This window comes from Myxocyprinus asiaticus, chromosome 42 (assembly GCF_019703515.2).
Source record: "Myxocyprinus asiaticus isolate MX2 ecotype Aquarium Trade chromosome 42, UBuf_Myxa_2, whole genome shotgun sequence".
NCBI classification, from domain to species: Eukaryota; Metazoa; Chordata; class Actinopteri; order Cypriniformes; family Catostomidae; genus Myxocyprinus; species Myxocyprinus asiaticus.
In genome coordinates, this window is record NC_059385.1 from 2,492,502 (window position 1) to 2,509,506 (window position 17,005).

Sequence of the window (17,005 nt, forward strand, 5' to 3'; positions counted from 1 at the left end):
AAAAACTGGACTCGAGCGGAGTTATTCAGTGCAGAACAAGTCGCTGCAGTTCACATCGCAGAGGAGTGAAACCTGAACAATCAATATGAAGTCTTTAGGCCTTCTTTATTCTCTGATGGTCTTTCTTACATGTGGATTGGTGTCTGTTTCATCCATGGGTGAGTTGATGTGTGTGTGTGTGTGAGTGAGAGGTTTCTATAGTCTTTATAGGCCTTTACAGAAAGTGTATATGTGTATTATTTAAGTCATTGTAGAATTTCTAGTGATAATAAATTCTAATACATTTGCATTTTAATATTTAAACACTACCAGTCAAAAAGACACACATACTCGTTATTTATTGTTACTATTTTCCGTATTTCAGAATAGTAGTAAAACCATCAAACTATGAAATTGCACAAATGTAGTATGGGAATATGTAGAAACATAAATGTAGTCAAGTGTGTGCAAACGTTTGACTTGCAGTGTTTATATGACAAAAGACAAGAGTTTTATTTTTACTCCAAGTGTAACTTCATAGACAATTGTAGAGATGAGACACCTTTTGACGATGTATTTATTTTTCAGGCCCACAGTGTACAGATATCATCGATGAAGGCACAGGAGAAGACAAGCTTTATAGATTTCACTTTGACCCCCAGTTAGGATCCTGTACCCCCTTCTACTACAAAGGACAGGGCGGCAACAACAACCGTTATGACTCTGATCAAGAATGCATGAAAGCATGTTCGTCAAAATACAATGAGATCTATCCCAGTGAAGGTATAACGCTCATCTTTACGAAGAAAATTAGTTTGGAAATGGTATTTGTTGATTTTACATGACTCTAATGATGTTCTTCTGTTTAATGGTAATGTGTGTCAGATGAAGTGTGTTCTCTGCCACCGGACCAAGGCACCTGTTTTGCCATAATCCCAAAGTATTATTATGACAGTACAGAGAAGAACTGCCGAGTGTTCTTGTATGGAGGTTGTCAAGGGAACGGCAACCGCTTTGATACCAGAGAAGAGTGCAAAAAGATCTGTCTAGGTCAGTTCATGTCTTTTAAACACCATTTCTTTGTTTTGTTTTTTACATACAGTATATGGATGTGAAGCTTCTCAAATTCTTATTACCATAGTGTACCTGCACGTTTACTTTTGTGCTTTTCTGATTGTCATTAGAATCTTATTAGTACATAAAAAAGACAAGTAAGATTTACTAAGTTTTTTTAAGTTTTCACACACAGTTTTTCTAAGTAGATTCGAATGGTATAAAATTACCTGGGTAGCTCAGCGAGTATTGACACTGACTACCACACCTGAAGTCACGAGTTTGAACCCAGGGTGTGCTGAGTGACTCCAGCCAGGTCTCCTAAGCAACCAAATTGGCCCGGTTGCTAGGGAGGGTAGAGTCACATGGGGTAACCTCCTCGTAGTCGCTATAATGTGGTTCTCGCTCTCGGTGGGGCGTGTGGTGAGTTGTGCGTGGATGTTGTGGAGAATAGCGTGAAGCCTCCACATGCGCTACGTCTCCATGGTAACGCGCTCAACAAGCCACATGATAAGATGCGCAGAATTGACGGTCTCAGACGCGGAGGCAACTGAGATTCATCCTCCGCCACCCGGATTGAGTCACTACGCCACCACGAGGACTTAGAGCGCATTGGGAATTGGGCATTCCAAATTAGGGAGAAAAGCGGAGAAAATAATATAAATTAAAAAAAAGGTAAAATTTACTTAACATCAAGACATAATGTTGATTAAAGTGAGTAAATTTAACTTAAACATTTCAGTTAATACAGTAGCTTTTACTTACAAATATGATGTACATAATACTTAAATAATCTGAGTAGAATTTAAATGATTTTATTAGAACATTTTATATTTTGAACTTTCCTAAGAAACACTTTATCACGTACCGTATGCAGACCTGAACACCTGGTGCACAAAACATGATGACAGTAACAATCACAAGATAATTTTTTGATCATTAATGAGTAATTTTAAGTTGAAAATGAACTTCAAACTTCACAAAACAAGAACTAAACCTAACAACAAAATCAACAATAAAAACCGTGTAAATAAATTTGCAAACGGGTAAACCGTGCAAGCTCGTTAATTATTCATGCTGGGAACACCAGCTTTGAAAAATGAAGTAAAATGCACTTATTTTATTTACTGGTGAAATTTACTCAAATTAGTGAATAAATACAACAAGGTTTTCTGCTTTAGGACTGATATATGATGATGCATTGTAAAAATAACAAACAATCATAAATAATATTTACACACAAGCTGTGGCATTCAATTTTACATGTTTGAACTGAGAACAAATTAACCTAATATTTTCAATGTAACGTTAAACTAACCTTATTCAAAGTTGGCAAAACTTAATCTTTTCTGCTTTTTACTTCTTTAAACTTGAAGGAAAGCATGTAATGATGACCACAGAGAAAAAGACGATGTCACAAATGTTTACTGCTGTAAAAAGTAGATTTTAGGTTAAATTCATGGTATATGAATAATCAAATACAATTTATAATAATATTATAATCAAATATAATGACATCATCACAATTTTAGGTTAACATTTATGTATATCTATACATGGATAAGAGCAAATGTATATTTTAGATACTACAACTGGTCACCAATTTCATTTTGGTTTATTTTAATATCCCATATACAAATATCCTTCATTAATACAATGTCATAAAGACTTTTAATAAATATTAAAGCCTTTGATATGCTATAGTATAGTCAAATGATCACACTATCGGACAGCACTGTTACTGCTTGATTTCTTTTGTTAAAATGCTCAACTAATAGGTTTTATTTTTTTAGCTGTTGGTCTGTTCTTGTGTTGTCCACCAGGAGTCAGTCCATTCTCACTGTCCTGAAATCATTATTCACATCATTTATTTATTTTCACAGCAAAATCCGGAAGACTCCTGGGTGCTGAAGATGCTCCAAACCCTGATCAGAAAACTGTTAATGCAGGTAAAGTGATAAATACTTAAATGTATTGGTTTAGAATAAAAGGAAGTTGATTGTATGATGTCATACTGTGTGTACTCGTCTCACCGATATATTTAAATGTATCAATGGATAATAATGTCTTCGCATCCTTGAAGTTGTGTGAGCTTTTATTTGAAGGTCCATAAACACTTCTGTAACAGGTACTGTATGTATCCTCTGTCAGGGCTGATCGTTGGTGTTTTGGGTGGTCTTGTATTCGCTGGCGCTGTCATTTCTGCTATTGTGATGTTTGTGCTCCATAAGTAAGTATCAACCGATGGAGGTGATAAAGCAAACCTCTGCAATAAAGTCGTTTGGCCATATGCAATCTTGAAATACTTGAGAATGTAAACATGTTTAAATTAGATGTATCTTTTCAATTTAGGAAGAGCAAGAAGGCTGATAGGAAGCAGGTGCCAACATCTGATATTGAATTGAACTAGACTCTATTGCGACAGCATCCTGTCTGTACATACTGTATGTCATTAGTGCCTTTGTATCATTTTTTATTTTTTACATTTATACCAGTCATGTTTCAAAAGTGATAGAAAGATGGATATACAGCAATGCATATTTAGTGTTCACAATTAAAATAATTTCTCCTGACTAGTGGAGTTCAGTTATGAATAGGACCCCAGACTCTGTACTGTATGCTGTAAAATCATGATTTATGGGTGTGGGGGGGAGTCAATCGGAAGCATTCCACCATATGAGTTTCGTAATTGTACATGATCAAATCTGAGGACTGTCTTTTCTAGAGAGCTTGCTGAAATAATGTATTGATGTGATGTCATAAGTCTTTGTTATGTGATGAGAAGTTTTATTGGTATAATAAAGACTAAACATTCTTATGTAAATGTGTGTATTCCACTGATTGCATGTCTTACTATACATTTATTGATTTAATCATGGAGAAATAGTCACAGTAATGTAGTATTCCAGTAATATTTCCCAGTAAAGGTGGCAGGTCTCATGAAGTTGACATGTAGGTGTTTGCTGCACATCATCCACACCTGTGATGACCTGTTTCTATAAAACACACACCACTGGCAGATGCTGGAAACTTACAAGAATCATGAACCTTTAATGCATTACTAAGACTAGTCCAAGTGATCTATAAGCCTAATATGAGCCAGGATTTGTTTGGAACGGCATACTATTTAGCATGCAGTATGTGTACTTAGTATGCAACATTTTCTGTATGCACAGAATATTCAGATGACCAACAACATTTACCAGAATGTGCAGTTTACAGTGCTGCTTCCCACAATACTATGTGCTCGACTTGACCCTCCATTTCTAGTGTGACAAAAACCAATACTATACTCGGAATAGCATACTGGCATACTACTCTTACTATTTCTGCTGTGAAAAAAAAAAAAAAGTCCAAGATGACATGAGCAAAATTTGTACAGTATTTTATTACAGAATTATGTACAGAAATGTGAACACACAAAATATATTAATTAAAAATAACCAGACATTAAATATAGAAATAAACTAACAATAAATGTATATTTTAAATGTCAAATAATATTAACATTAACATTTATTATATTTGTTATATTGCTATAATATATATACACATATACACAGACATAATATAACATGTATAATAATATAGCAAATATAATAATTGTTAACATAAAATGCTGTAAAGTGTTGCCATAATGTTGTTTTTATTATTGTGTATATTGCATATTTTTTTCACATACTATGTTTTTAATTTTTTATTATTTCTTTAAAAAAAAAAAGTATGCTCGTATTCTACTCCAAACATATCCATTAAAATCATGGCTAAGTTAAAGGTGCTGTAAGCGATTTTAGTTGTTCTGGAACTTCCACAAGACTGAGCTGTTGAGTTAGCCACGCCCCCTCTTTCCCCTTCAAAGATACAGTTGGAGTGTTGAGACCGTCACTGAGCAGTAGAGCATTAATAATGGGTCTTCTCACGGTTGTCAAACACAACAGTAGCAAAATAACGTCATGAACGGATGACTGTTATGAATCTGAATATGCCGTTAAATCTGAATGATACGCATCAATTATTACACTCTGAGAACATGCAAAATGATTGACAGGCTGAAGGCAAATCAAAGTCTTCTGATTGGCTGATGAAAACACAGCGGTCACATTTGTGTTTGATGTTTGCACAGAATGCTGTCACAGAGACTGGTGAGGTATTTTTAAACACTTATTTTAGTGATATCTTTCAGGCAATAGGAATGTTTTCTCCATACCATTCCATACAAAAATCACGTACATCTCCCTTTAAGCATTAAAGTGTTTAAATGGACCCTTTTCACACTTCTGGATTTTGGAATGTGGAAATAAACTTTTGCAGGGTAAACTTTGATTGCGGTGAATGGGAGAGCACGGAAAATATAATTTTTACTTTCTATTTGCTCCAACATCAAAAGAAATATCACGTCTCCACAGCTTTCCAAATGAAGAAAAATATTAAGCGATGGATTATGACTATCAGTATAAAAGTGACAATTTTACTGTTACTCAGCAGCCGTGTTGGAAACTACATCGCACCTGTGGTAACTGGTTTTTTTTTATTTTTTTTTTATACTAATTCCATGGTAATATAATACAAAGTACAATGTTAGAAATGTACACTAAATAATAAAAAAAATTATGCAAATATAAAAAAGTTTTCTACTACCACCCCTGCAGTCGTGAGTTCGAATCCAGGGCATGCTGAGTGACTCCAGCCAGGTCTCCTAAGCAACCAAATTGGCCCGGTTGCTAGGGAGGGTAGAATCACATGGGCTAACCTCCTTGTGGTCACTATAATGTGGTTCTGGCTCTCGGTGGGGCGCATGGTGAGTTGTGCGTGGATCGCGGAGAATAGCGTGAAGCCTCCACGCGTGCTAGGTCTCCGCGGTAACGCGCTCAAGCCACGTGATAAGATGCGCGGATTGACGGTCTCAGACGCGGAGGCAACTGAGATTCATCCTCCACCACCCGGATTGAGGGGAGTCACTATGCCACCACGAGGACCTAGAGCTCATTGGGAATTGGCCATTCCAAATTGGGGAGAAATGGGTAGAAACCCCCCCCCCCCCCCCCCCAAAAAAAAATTCGTTTTCTAGAGTTACGCTGCTATATAAGGCAGAAAAGCGTCATCACAGTCTGTGAAAAGGGTCCATACTTTCTCCTATCCTAGCTTAATATGCAGAAGCAATTATAAGTAAACAATTTGTAGGCTGATTTCCCCCAAAAAGTGTAAACACTGTGGCTCTGTGGCATTTTCATCATTCCTCTGTTTGATTTGAGCGACCCCTCCAGCCCAACACAACTATTTTGGCTCAACCAATAGTGTGAGTTTGGGGCGGGACTATCTGCTAGTTTGACCAATGGGAAATGAAGGGTGTGTTCAGATAGATCGGTCTGTTTGTCAGTCTGTCTAGTTAGTATGTATTCAGGTAGTGTGCTATTCCGAACGAGAGAGAGAGAGAGAGAGACTAAACGTGGACTAAAAGCACGAGCTGTTGAGCTGTTGTTCTGTGATGCGAGGAAAGGTGATATTCTAACAGGTTCAAGTGTGTCATTTATAGAGGACTCATGGAGGAAAATCTTCCCGATGATCTGACGAATCTCTCCGAACTGGACGAGAAAACTTTGCTGGAAGTTTTGACTGGACGCTTCACACACAGTCACATTTACGTGAGTAAATATGATGAAGAATTTCTGTCATAAGTACCTAGGGTTTATTTATGTGGAGATTATAAAACAAGGGGCTCCTGTTCCTCGTGACAGTTGTTTTATTGCATATATGACTATATATAAATGGGGTTTTTGACACTGTCAGGGACTTTTAGGTCAAAATGTGTATAAAAGTGCATATCATTTAATTCCTGTAACTCATGTATAATCTCATTTCCATTTACTAGTTCATTTTAAACTAGATGTCAACTGGAAAAGGCAAACGCATTTTTAAAAGTTCTAAGAATCCATGTGGTCTCTCAATAAATATGACGTCATAAGAGTCACACAATAACTATAAGAGTTTTTAAAAATGCTATTTTAGATGGAGTATTGCATGTCACACTGCAGTACATGTCAGCTTCCTAAAAGTATTTTTTTTCATCTCAACTACCCAACTACCACTGCCTGAATATTCCCAGACATTATTGAGAGAACTGTTGAACTTCAGCAATAAGAGCTAAAATTGAGTGATTGTCTAAATTGTGTTTCTATATATTTTCAGACCTATATAGGAGACATCCTGGTGGCTATTAACCCATTTAAGTATCTTTCAATCTATGAAAAGGAGGTAAGAACTGACATCATGTGTTACTTTAGCTGAAAAGTGTTTGGAAAGATTTATGAGCAGAGAAAACTAGTTCAGAATCAATAACCGAGTTGATATTCTGACCCAAATCTCAACACAGGTATCGGAGAGGTATAAATGTCACGAGAAGAGGTCTTTGCCCCCTCATATATTTGCTGTGGCGGACAGAGCGTATCAGTCAATGCTCGGACGTCTGGCCACGGGACCCAAGAACCAGTGTATCGTAATCAGGTGTGTGCATTTAGTTGATTTATTTCTGTTGCAATGACATTGGTTCATCAAAACTAATGCTGTCCATATGAAAGTGTTTAAGCTGGTTGTCAGTAACTCTACAGTACTGTGCAAAATTTTTAGGAACTTAAGATGTTTCACAAAAACATTTGTCTTAAGATGGTTATTTATATCTTGAGCTTTAGTGTGTCAATAGAAAAATACATTTTAGTCTCCCAAACATTAGTTTTGCAAATAGAAATATTAGAATGGAAGAACATGGAGCCCTGCAACAGACGGCACTGCCCCCACAGAGCCCCCCACTGAACATTGTGTCAGTCTGAGATTACATAAAGAGACAGAAGCAACTGAGACAGAAGCAATTGAGACAGCCGAAATAGATAGAAGAACAGGGAGCCCTGCAACAGATGGCATTGCCCCCATAGAGCCCCCCACTGAACATCGTGTCAGTCTGAGATTATATAAAGAGACAGAAGCAATTGAGACAGCCGAAATAGATAGAAGAACAGGGAGCCCTGCAACAGATGTCATGGCCCCCACAGAGCCCCCCACTGAACATCGTGTCAGTCTGGGATTACATAAAGAGACAGAAGCAATTGAGACAGCCGAAATAGACAGAAGAACAGGGAGCCCTGCAACAGATGGCATTGCCCCCACAGAGCCCCCCACTGAACATCGTGTCAGTCTGAGATTATATAAAGAGACAGAAGCAATTGAGACAGCCGAAATAGATAGAAGAACAGGGAGCCCTGCAACAGATGGCATTGCCCCCACAGAGCCCCCCACTGAACATCGTGTCAGTCTGAGATTATATAAAGAGACAGAAGCAATTGAGACAGCCGAAATAGATAGAAGAACAGGGAGCCCTGCAACAGATGTCATGGCCCCCACAGAGCCCCCCACTGAAGATTGTGTCAGTCTGGGATTACATAAAGAGACAGAAGCAATTGAGACAGCCGAAATAGATAGAAGAACAGGGAGTCCTGCAACAGATGTCATGGCCCCCACAGAGCCCCCCACTGAACATCGTGTCAGTCTGAGATTATATAAAGAGACAGAAGCAATTGAGACAGCCGAAATAGATAGAAGAACAGGGAGCCCTGCAACAGATGTCATGGCCCCCACAGAGCCCCCCACTGAACATCGTGTCAGTCTGAGATTATATAAAGAGACAGAAGCAATTGAGACAGCCGAAATAGATAGAAGAACAGGGAGTCCTGCAACAGATGTCATGGCCCCCACAGAGCCCCCCACTGAACATCGTGTCAGTCTGAGATTATATAAAGAGACAGAAGCAATTGAGACAGCCGAAATAGATAGAAGAACAGGGAGTCCTGCAACAGATGTCATGGCCCCCACAGAGCCCCCCACTGAACATCGTGTCAGTCTGAGATTATATAAAGAGACAGAAGCAATTGAGACAGCCGAAATAGATAGAAGAACAGGGAGCCCTGCAACAGATGTCATGGCCCCCACAGAGCCCCCCACTGAACATCGTGTCAGTCTGAGATTATATAAAGAGACAGAAGTAATTGAGACAGCCGAAATAGATAGAAGAACTGTGGAGAATTCTCCAAGAAGCTTGAACATCCTATCTGCCAACAACCAAGAAAAACTGTGTCCAGGTGTATCTAGGAGAATTGGGGCTGTTTTAAAGGCAAAGGTGGTCACACCGAATATTGATTTAGCTTTTTTATGTTTACTGGACTTTGTATGACATTAAGTGATAAATGAAAACTATTTATGTCATTATTTTTGAAGACATCCTCACTATGCAACATTTTTCCCAACTGCCAAAAACCTTTGCACAGTACTGTGTATGATATTGGTTTGGATAGCAATACAGTATTAAATCTCTTGCCCAGTCTTGTTTGTTTTTCCAACAATTGGACATGCTGAGACAAGACGAGCATTCCCATATACATTTGACACTTCAGGATAGATAAGACCGCTTGTGTCTGTTCAGTGTTTCATCTAAAAACACAACTCTTCAACTAGCACCAATCTCAGCAGAAATATTCAGCCTGTTCTGACTCAGTTTGCTATATACGTTCTAACCGTTCAACCTTACGGTTTTTCCCATAGTGGATGATTAAATATCTCCAACTGCAATTCACTTTCATTGAAAAATCTGACTTCAATTCCACCCAGAGCTTGCATACTACATTCACCAAAATCAGCACAGTTTTTCTTCAGGCTGTTCATATGTAGTACACTTTAGTTTTTCTAACTGATCGATTGGTTTTCCTGTTTAGACAAGATGTAAGCAATATGTGTGTGTTAACATGATTTTAGTGTGATAAAATTGCTTACTAACCTTTTCTGTGTAGTAGGGCTGGGCGATATGGCAAAAAAATAAAATCTCGATTTTTTTTATCAAACTTATGGACTTTCAAGTTTTAAATGCACTCCAACATGATTCAAATTGTATGTTCTTTATTAGTATGCATGGCAACCTGGTTAAAGAAATCCAAGTTCTTTTCATTACGGGAAACAAAGGTGTGCAAGAAAAATGTAAATGTAAAATAAATTCAAATCTAATAAACCCAGATGTTCAGAAATAATAGCAAACTGCAAAATAATTCTTAGCCAGTGTAGGTATCCACAATATTCCTGCGTCCCATGATGCTTTGCGGGCGATGTGGGTGGAACTTCCGGTTAAACGTAAACAATCGTTATGTGATGTACTAACGCAGCATTAAAAATGACAGAAACTACCACGTCTCCCAAGCAACCAAATTGGCCCAGTTGCTAGGGAGGGTAGAGTCACATGGGGTAACCTCCTCATGGTCGCTATAATGTGGTTCGTTCTCGGTGGGGCGCGTGGTGAGTTGAGCGTGGATGCCGCGGTGGATGGCGTGAATCCTCCACACGCGCTATGTCTCCGTGGCAACACGCTCAACAAGCCACGTGATAAGATGCGCGGGTTGGCGGTCTCAGACGCGGAGGCAACTGAGATTCGTCCTCCGCCTCCCAGATTAAGACGAATCACTATGTGACCACGAGGACTTAAAAGCGCATAGGGAATTGGGCATTCCAAATTGGGTGAAAAAGGGGAAAAATCAACAAAAAAATTATAATAAATGACAGAAACTTGAGAACAAATGATCACAGAATTATAGCGAGGCGATATTGTTCTTCCTCATCTGTTAATGATTATGGGTTTGAAGATGATGGCCAAATATCACAATTAGAAGCATTTGAGTTATTTTGTTGAGTCTTTATCCATCGATGGAAGAACCTGAGCAGACTAACCTGAAAAGCTATGTAGCCTATTAGCGCCTTCACAGCTGTAGAGTTGGACATGTTTTGAAAAATGTTTATTTTAAAGCATATATTGAGTCTAGTCAGAACATGAAGAGTTTGTTGTACCGAGATGATGTACTTACTGCAGATACAGGGGAGGTCTAGACAGCAGGATGCTCGTGTATTACAGGACTCATTCTCAGTTTTTCTGATAAAATACAATTATTTTGCAAGAGATGACTGTGTAGTAAGCTCATTATAGCTTTATAATTGTTAGTTTACATACTAATCTCCGTATCTGAATGCTATAACCTACATGAAATGTTTTAGTGTTGACTGAACAACTGATCCTGTTGATAGATTGAATTTATTGTTCTTTTGTAGGAAATAATGATGTATTAGCAGCTACACAATAAACTGTACCATACAAAAAGAACTACATGCAATACAAATAAACATTTATTTGGACATACATTATAAACATAGTTCACAAAACGTCAATGTTCTCTGTAAAGCAACTATAAAACAGTATGCATTCATAAAAGCACTAGCTGTGCATATAAATGTAATTGATTCTGAATTAATGTCCACACTGTTTTCCCAATCACCTTTTCCCCTTAAGGGAAGACATGCACATTCTGCAAAGACACTCAAAAGAAAGTGAATTGCATGCAGGAACAATGCAGCAAAGAGGAAACTCATAATACAGTTAATTTCAAATGTAATAAAACATCATTAGTGTACGTGTCTCATCTAATGATTATGGTCTTCCACTGTAGAACTGATCAATTTAGCATCACAGCATGAAAACAGTTGAAAACATCATCACTATTCACAGACAGTAAAACACTGTTCCTTATATGCCATTTCAAAACATGTGAAGCATTCACAAAGGCCAACGCTGAATAGAAATGAACAAACTCTCAAAACGTCTAATGAACTTACAGCTCATGTACACACACCTGTTAGCACAATAATGCTGTCGTTTATGTAATTCATTGCGCTCCGTTTCTGGACGACTATCACAGCCGGACCGTAACGGTGGATAATATAAGTAATCCCCGCTGTTGACTTCTTGACAATAAAGTAAAAAGAGCGCACAAACGAATTATTCCAAAGCTTTTTCAAACAGATGTTCCGAAGTTAATCCTTCTGTAGGCAGCCGATGGAAGAAGCAGCGTCTGGGACTGGAGCGCTGTGCTTTGAGAGTTGTTTCTGATCATAACATTGCTGTTTTAGATAAAACTTCAGTTTCGCTTAATTATTAGGATAACCATTAACTGCACACATTGTCCGGAGAATTTTAAAAACATCTTACAACATTTAAAAAGCAAGAATCTAACCGTATGACACGCACGAAAGACCGGCTACACACAAAACGCCAACCAATCGCACTTCCGCTAGCCAACCGGAAATTCCGCCCACCTTGCGAAATACAGTGGACTCGCTGAGAATATTTTGGATTCATTTTATCTGAACCAAGTCTATCTAGAAAGTTATCTATAAATGATCAAGTTTATCTAGAAAGTACTCATTGTATATCAGACAATTTGCGTGTATATTCATAAACCCCTGCAGATTGAGACGAGCCCTCTAGTGGTTCACGCTGAGCAGTGCAGCAATATTAAATAATTTATCGTTACAATTCAACTAGCACAGTTTGTCAAAATGATCGATTGCCAAATGTTGGCTATAAATGCAGTACACTTGAAACACGTCACAGAACAAATCAATAATTAGTGGTCTATCTGAATCATCATGGCAAAAGGAGCAGTGGATGTTTGATTCTCCCATATATAGCCTCTCCATGAAATGAAGTGCCCGTTACAGTCACGTAAATAACGCTTTTTTATGGGTAAAAAGAACATCAACACATGCACACTGAGGCCAGTTATGGTCTTAAGCCGGTGTATACCTGCATGATGGACAAAGCTGAGCTACAATTACACTGTACAATCGTTACTGCTGTCTTTAATATCAGTCTCCGTGTTGTTCACCTGTCATGTTACTTTGGAGCACGCCACACACGTGCGGCTGATCAGATGAGGAGTGGCATTAAGACAAGCGCTATGAATTCTTTTTCTCTTCATTATTCAGCCTTTGGTGGATTTACAACATATCTAACTATAGCATTTGCAATATGTTTTTGGAGAAATCTCAATTTAATGATAAAAAAAAAAAAAAGTGTCAAAACGCAAATTCGAATTAATCGGAAAAATCTGAAAAAAAGCCCAGCCCTACTGTGTAGTTACCGTATATCCCAATTTTACAACTTCGTTGCCATGATGACGTAAAACCGTAAAAACAATGATTTAAACAACTTTACAGTTCAAGTAATACACAAGTTTAAACAGAAGAATTAATGTAAGTGCTTTTATCAAATTATAAGCTTCACATTTAGAAGCCTTTATTTTGGTCACACATTATACATACATTTTTGCATATATACAGTGAAATTTATTTGTTTTCACATATCCCAGAGTGCAGGGTCAGCCATGATATGGCACCCCTGGAGCAGATAGGGTCATGGGCCTTGCTCAAGGGCCCAACAGTGGCATCTTTGGGGCTCAGTAACCCAGAGCCTTAACTGCTGAGCCACCACTGCCTCTATAAATGGTAAATGGTCTGCACTTATATAGTGCCTTTTTTTAACCTTAGTGGTTCCAAAGCACTTTACACTGTGACTCATTCTCTCTCTCTCTCACACACACACACACACACACACACACCAATGTCAACAGAGCTGCCATGCAAGGTACTAGCCTGCCATTGGGAGCAACTTGGGTTTCAGTGTCTTGCCCAATGACATCAGCATGTGGAGTCATGTGGGCCAGGAATTGAACCGCCAACCCTGCGATTAGTGTCCAACCCACTCTACCACCTGAGCCGCAGCTCAGCCACAATTTCTGTCTTTAATCCCTCCAAAAATTGACCCCATTGACTTCCATTGTAAGTGTGTTGGAAGATTTTGATATTGTTGTTTTTATGTGAATAAAAAAGGTACATTTATAGTTTCAACATTATTTGTACTGTAGACCTTTGTTTTGTTGGACAAGAAAAACTAGCTTCATACTTTGTGACCCACATTTGGTTTTCTACCTACAATTACCTGCAATTTTTGGATGGAGCCACATTGAGAGCCCCATATCTCTGGGATTTAACCATATAGGGCCGTAAAATTTAAATACAAACATGAAAGTTTGTTCATGAAGGATGTTAAGATATCTTTAATACTTCTGTAGTTATAGGCGCTCTAACTTTGGAAAAAAAAAAAAGAAAAGTGTTTGGTTTTTTTCTTTAAATTTTTGGACTCACACCATTGGTATATAATGCAACAAGTGCTGCTGAAGTCAACTGACTTTAGTTATAGATCTACCCATCTCTGTGTAAAATAAAAAAGGATGCAGACACCTTTCTACTGTTATTTTTCTTGACCTGTAGTTTTGTTTCAAAATCATTGGCGAAAATCTTCATTTTGACCCCCCTCTACAAAATAATGGATTACTCTGTAAATATCGATCCATGGAATTTAATATTTTGGCTTTCAACATCATTTATGTTTATCTTGTTCAAGTAAAACAAAATATGTAAAACTACATTTTGAGCCGTGGACCTCTCAGTTCCTGCCTGATACTGACAGCACTCACTGCACTCATATGGTAACATATTTAAGATTTTCCTCTGCATGCAGCTTTTCCTCTGAGACTCTACACTGATGCTTTACAGTTAGATTATCGGCTTAGTGTATTTTTCAGAAATGGATCCTCGCATTCTGAGCATTGATAGGGAACTAAGCGGTGCTAAAAGACCATTAGATAATGCAAAGACTCTTCTTATTCATTGGGCAACATACTTCTGATTATTTAAACAGACCCCTGACACTCAATAGGGCACAATGGTGGCATCACCCTTAGTAGCCATACAGCTGTTCATGAATGAGAGTGCTACCTATGGGTACCAGTGGACTGAGGATGATAATCACTTAGACGACAGGGAAAGAATGCTTTTAATGTGCACAATGACGGTATAAGACAACACACCCATACGTAAAAAGTATGCCCATGTCGTCAGATATTAATAGTACTGTTATTTATAGCAAGCAGATGGATATTAGGCTGTTTGATGTACTTGTGTTACAGTATCTCCCTAGAATGAGCTGGTGCATGGAAATTAGATCTGTTATTTAAACTGTTTATCCCACATATTTAACAGTACTGAAAAGTGCTCAAATACTTCTTATCTCCATTTTGAACACTATATACATTTAGCATTTAAAACCAAACCAACTATGCTTTCTTTCTTGATATTATTTTAAGTGTGACTTAAATGTCCAAATACTTTTTGGGGCCACTGTATGTATCGTATTTTAGACCTGACTCCCCAAATTGGCATGCATAATTCCCAATGAGCTCTAAGCCCTCGTGGTCGCGTAATGATTCGCCTCAATCCGGGTGGCGGAGGACGAATCTCAGTTGCCTCTGCGTCTGAGACCGTCAATCCGCGCATCTTATCACGTGGCTTGTTGAGCACGTTACCATGGAGACCTAGCGCATGTGGAGGCTTCACGCTATTCTCCGCGGTATCCATGCACAACTCGGCACACGCCCCACCGAGATCGAGAACCACATTATAGCGACCACGAGGAGGTTACCCCATGTGACTGTACCCTCCCTAGCAACCGGGCCAATTTGGTTGCTTAGGAGATCCTGGCTGGAGTCACTCAGCACGACTTCTGTGTAAAAATAAAATAATGATGCTGGCACCTTTCTAAGGTTTTTTTTTAACCTGTATTTTTGCTCCAAAATTGCATCCAGCGTTAAACCTGTGCCAAGTCAAATATGCGGATCACGGATGGTCCACTGTGGTGACCCCTAACAGAAGCAGCCGGAAGAAGAAGAAGAAGAAGAAGAAGAAGTAGTTTTGCTCCAAAATCATGGGCGAAAATCAAGTCATTTTGACTCCCTTCTATAAAATAATGGATTACTCTGTAAATTCATCCATGGTATTTAATATTTTGGCTTTCAACATCATCTATGTATTTCTTTCACCAGTAAAAAAATAATCAAAAACACAATTTTGAGCCGGGGAACCCTGGTTGAGTTGATGCTTAATTGTATAAACCCTGAGGGGTGCAAATCAAATGGTACAGTTGCACAGTACTCTGATAATTTTGATATAAACTGACCTTAAAATTGGATAAATCTGTGTACCTGTTTGTTGGAAATATTAATTTGTACCAGGCCAAGTGGTTTGTTTGTGTATTATCCTGTTCCACAGTAATAAAACCAAACAACTAATACTGTGTTTTGTTGTGATGATTTGTGTCACAGTGGTGAGAGCGGAGCGGGTAAAACTGAGAGCACCAAACTGCTGTTGAGACACATCATGGAGCTGTGTAAAGCAAACTCACAACTCGAACAGCAGATCTTGCAGGTATGTGTCTCGACTTTGAGTCGGGTCAGTGGATCTGACACCTCTGCATGTCTTCATTTGAACATAGCCACATGGTTTGCACAGATTTGGACGTGAATAACACTGTTTGTGTGTTCAGATTGGACACTGCATTCAGGCTGTCAATTATTTGATTTATAAAGAGGAAGGAAGAGTGCCTCTCCCCTGTAGCCCCTGCTCGTGTCCCTGTGTGTCAAACACTCACGTGTGATTTCTAACATATGGAAATGAGGCGTGACTGATGTTTAATGAAAATGCAGTGTGAGGCTGTATGAGGTGTTTAAATTATGTTTTTTTTATATATATATTAGTGGCTTTTAGTTGATGTCCATTCACTTTGAGGTCGCACAAAAAAAAAAAATATTATTTGAGAAAGTTTTTACAGGCAATTCAATTTAATTCTTTCAGATTAAGTCAACATGATTTAGTTGGATTCGGTCAAATCAATGTACTATAGTAGTTTTACCTGAACTTAATTAGGTTTGTCAAACTCAGTTTTATTATGCTAATATCCAACTTAATAAAAAAATAAAAAAAATGTCATTTATTTATTTTTTACATTTAATCCCCTTTTCTCCCAATTTGGCATGCCCGATTCCCACTACTTAGTAGGTGCTCGTGGTGGCGCGGTTACTCACCTCAATCCAGGTGGCGGAGGACAAGTCTCAGTTGCCTCCGCATCTGAGACCGTCAATCCGCGCATCTTATCATGTGACTCGTTATGAATGACACTGCGGAGACTCACAGCATGTGGAGGCTCGTGCTGCTCTCCACG

At 38.4% G+C, this 17,005-nt stretch overlaps 2 protein-coding genes across 2 annotated transcripts in view; both read left to right on the forward strand.

The window, feature by feature from the left end:
- Nucleotides 1–18: 18 nt before the first annotated feature.
- Nucleotides 19–3,830, forward strand: LOC127433110 (boophilin-H2-like). The gene is made up of 6 exons (XM_051684775.1): nt 19–158; nt 568–762; nt 865–1,029; nt 2,916–2,981; nt 3,184–3,262; nt 3,385–3,830. Exons 1-6 carry the CDS (start codon nt 86–88, stop codon nt 3,440–3,442), a joined length of 636 nt encoding a protein of 211 aa, XP_051540735.1. The 5' UTR covers nt 19–85; the 3' UTR covers nt 3,443–3,830.
- Nucleotides 3,831–6,423: 2,593 nt separating this feature from the next.
- LOC127433063 (myosin-IIIb-like) overlaps nt 6,424–17,005 on the forward strand; it is a 62,361-nt gene continuing 51,779 nt past the window's right edge. Inside the window, exons 1-4 of the mRNA XM_051684701.1 lie at nt 6,424–6,674; nt 7,219–7,284; nt 7,403–7,533; nt 16,110–16,212. Of these exons, the coding sequence (XP_051540661.1) occupies nt 6,573–6,674; nt 7,219–7,284; nt 7,403–7,533; nt 16,110–16,212 (402 nt within the window). The 5' untranslated portion in view covers nt 6,424–6,572. The remainder of the gene's footprint in view (nt 6,675–7,218; nt 7,285–7,402; nt 7,534–16,109; nt 16,213–17,005) is intronic.